The sequence below is a fragment of the Octopus bimaculoides genome, chromosome 12 (assembly GCF_001194135.2).
Source record: "Octopus bimaculoides isolate UCB-OBI-ISO-001 chromosome 12, ASM119413v2, whole genome shotgun sequence".
In the NCBI taxonomy this organism is placed as follows: Eukaryota; Metazoa; Mollusca; class Cephalopoda; order Octopoda; family Octopodidae; genus Octopus; species Octopus bimaculoides.
The window spans coordinates 55,820,478-55,823,530 of record NC_068992.1 but is presented as its reverse complement, the minus strand read 5'-3'; the positions used below and the strand labels follow the sequence as shown (position 1 = coordinate 55,823,530).

At 35.7% G+C, this 3,053-nt stretch overlaps 1 protein-coding gene across 1 annotated transcript in view; it reads left to right on the top strand.

Moving 5' to 3' along the window:
• Positions 1–1,156: 1,156 nt before the first annotated feature.
• LOC128249207 (arrestin domain-containing protein 3-like) overlaps positions 1,157–3,053 on the top strand; it is a 56,769-nt gene continuing 54,872 nt past the window's right edge. The window contains exon 1 of the mRNA XM_052972190.1: positions 1,157–2,260. Within this exon, the coding sequence (XP_052828150.1) occupies positions 2,143–2,260 (118 nt within the window). The 5' untranslated portion in view covers positions 1,157–2,142. The remainder of the gene's footprint in view (positions 2,261–3,053) is intronic.

Genomic DNA, 3,053 nt, shown 5'->3' with positions numbered 1-3,053 from the left:
CCGCCGCCGCCGCCGCCGCCACCACCACCACCATCACCACCACCACCACATATTCGTGCAAAAATACATAAAACACAGATATACACATACAAACATATATACACAAACTTACAACACAATGCAAAACATACACGCACAAGCATACTGTTACACATTCCTATGGATACACACACACGCATACTCTTACAATATATACAGAGTACATAGAACACAATATATTCACATACAATAGACACACAACACAGAACACACACACACACACACACACACACACACACATGCATGCCATAAGTGCAGGGACGAAATTTGTGTCGGGGTGTGTGTGCACCCAGTTTTTCAGGGGTTATGTTCAAAGCATTTTCATAACTCAACAAAAAAATTTAGGGGGTGCATTTGCACTCCCTGCTTCCCCTGTACCCGAACCTGATGCATATATACATACATGTATGCATACACACATACATACATAGACACACGTACACACATACAAACACTCAATACATACACACACACACACACGTAATACATATGTATATACATACACACGTATATAATACATACACAATACGTACACACATAATACATATGTATATACATACACACGTATATAATACATACACAATACGTACACACATAGTACATATGTATATACATACACACGTATATAATACATACACAATACGTACATACATAATACATACATAAACACATATAAACACACGCAAACAACACAAGACACACTGACATGTACCTGCATACATACATAACACATACATCATGTATACATAATACATACGTACATGATACATACAGAATTCATAAATACATACATACATAAATATGCGTACACATGCAAACACACAACATAAGACGCTCTGACATATGCATACAGACAGAAATACGAGCACACACACACACACACACACATGCAACTACAGACGCAGTCACACAGTCACAGAATCACACAAGATTTGCAACAGCTCCGAGTGCATCAGACGAAAGCACCAATGTCGCAGCATCAACAGCAACAGTAACGGCATTTGTAACGTTAGCAGTAGTAGTAGTAGCAGCAATAATAATAGTAGTAGTAGTAGTAGTAGTAGTAGTAGTAGTAGCATTGATGGTAGTAATAGTAGTAGTGGTAGTGCAAGTATGTGTAGTGAAAGCATAACCGACTAACAAGATGACAGGATGACGTCCCTAGCACCAAGTAGATACCCTTTCAGTTTTCCTTCTTCTTCTTCATCTTATTCTTATTATCACCGTCGCCGCCGTCGCCAACTCTATCACCACCGTCACTATAACAATAAGCATTATTATTATTATTATTATTATTATTATTATTATTGTCATCATCATCATCAACATCGTTATCATCATTGTTATCGCTGTCATTATCATCACCAGCATCACCAATTTAACAACAAACAACACCAACCACAGAATAATAGCAATAACAACATTATTTAACAAACCTCACCGCTGTACCTACAACAACAACAACAATAATAATAATAATAATAATAATAATAATAATAATAATAATAATAATAATAGTAATAATAATAAATAAATAAATATAGTAATAATAATAAATAAAGATAATAGCTCTTCTGCTTTCAATGAACTCCCTTATCGATAACAATTACAAAAATGAACGAACCTCAACGTACCCCTCAATAACAACAGCAGCAGCAGCAGCAACAGTAGTAGTAGCAGCAGCAGCAGCAGTAGCAGCAGCAGCTGCAAGATAAACAAAAACAAGGAGAGTAAAGAACATCCCTTAACGCAACCCCCATAAAAAAAACAAACACAGGGGAAAATGAACCCCCTGTATAATAACCTCAGAACAGCACCCATACCATTGACAAACACAAGAGGGATCGCTTTATAGACGGACCTTCTCCTGGTTTTCCTCACCCCCTCGCTCAGTCTTCTTCACACATAAACACATACATATATAACACAAGACAGCGTATACAACAAACAGCAAAAACGCATATACACGCATATATACACACACTCGCTATATAGCATTAAACAACACTACGCTGTTGGTTCCATTGGCGGGTGATTTTTCTCATCGACACCACTACCCTCTGATTCGGGGGGTGAGGAAGGAGAACCGGGAGTTAAGATACGATGCTTGGGGTGCTTAATTTCGAATGTATCCTGGATGACCCCGACCAGGTGTACACTGCAGGTGATAAGATCAAAGGCAGCCTCAGTATACACCTGAGGTCGCCGATTGCCATCACAGGTAAGGCGAATTGATGTTTTCCCATTTTGTTCTAGCACATATCTATCTATCTATCTATCTATCTATCTATCTATCTATCTATCTATCTATCTATCTATCTATCTATCTATCATATATAGGTATATATAATATATGTATATCATACAATATATGTATGCCTGGTTGTTTTTATCAATAAATAAATGTAGCTTGTACTACGTATACATACACAGACACACACACATATACACAGTGTTTTACATGTATATTTACACACTTCATGCATGTCTACATAGAGATACAAATATGCCGATAAACACACAAACATAAATTTGGGAATGTGTGAGACAGATAGGTAGGTAGAGAGAAAGAGAGAGAGAGAGAGAGTGAGAGAGTGAGAGAGAGATACCCATAAATACATAATCACATATGTAGACATACACATATTTATATTTATATAAAGAGTGGGAAACACAACTCGCATTCGCGTATGTAGTTGTATGATTGTGTGAATATATATATAGGTATGAATATATATATATAGGTATGTATATATATAGGTGTGAATATATATATATATATCCATACATATATGTTTCTGTAAATGTGTTTTCACACACATCTATCTATCTATCTATCTATCTATCTATCTATCTATCTATCTATCTATCTATCTATCTATCTATCTATATGTGTGTGCGTGTATACGTGTGTGTAAACACATTGAATGAAATATATGCACGAATGTGTCTGTATGAGAGTGTGTATGTGTATTACATTATATATATATATATATATATATATATATATATAT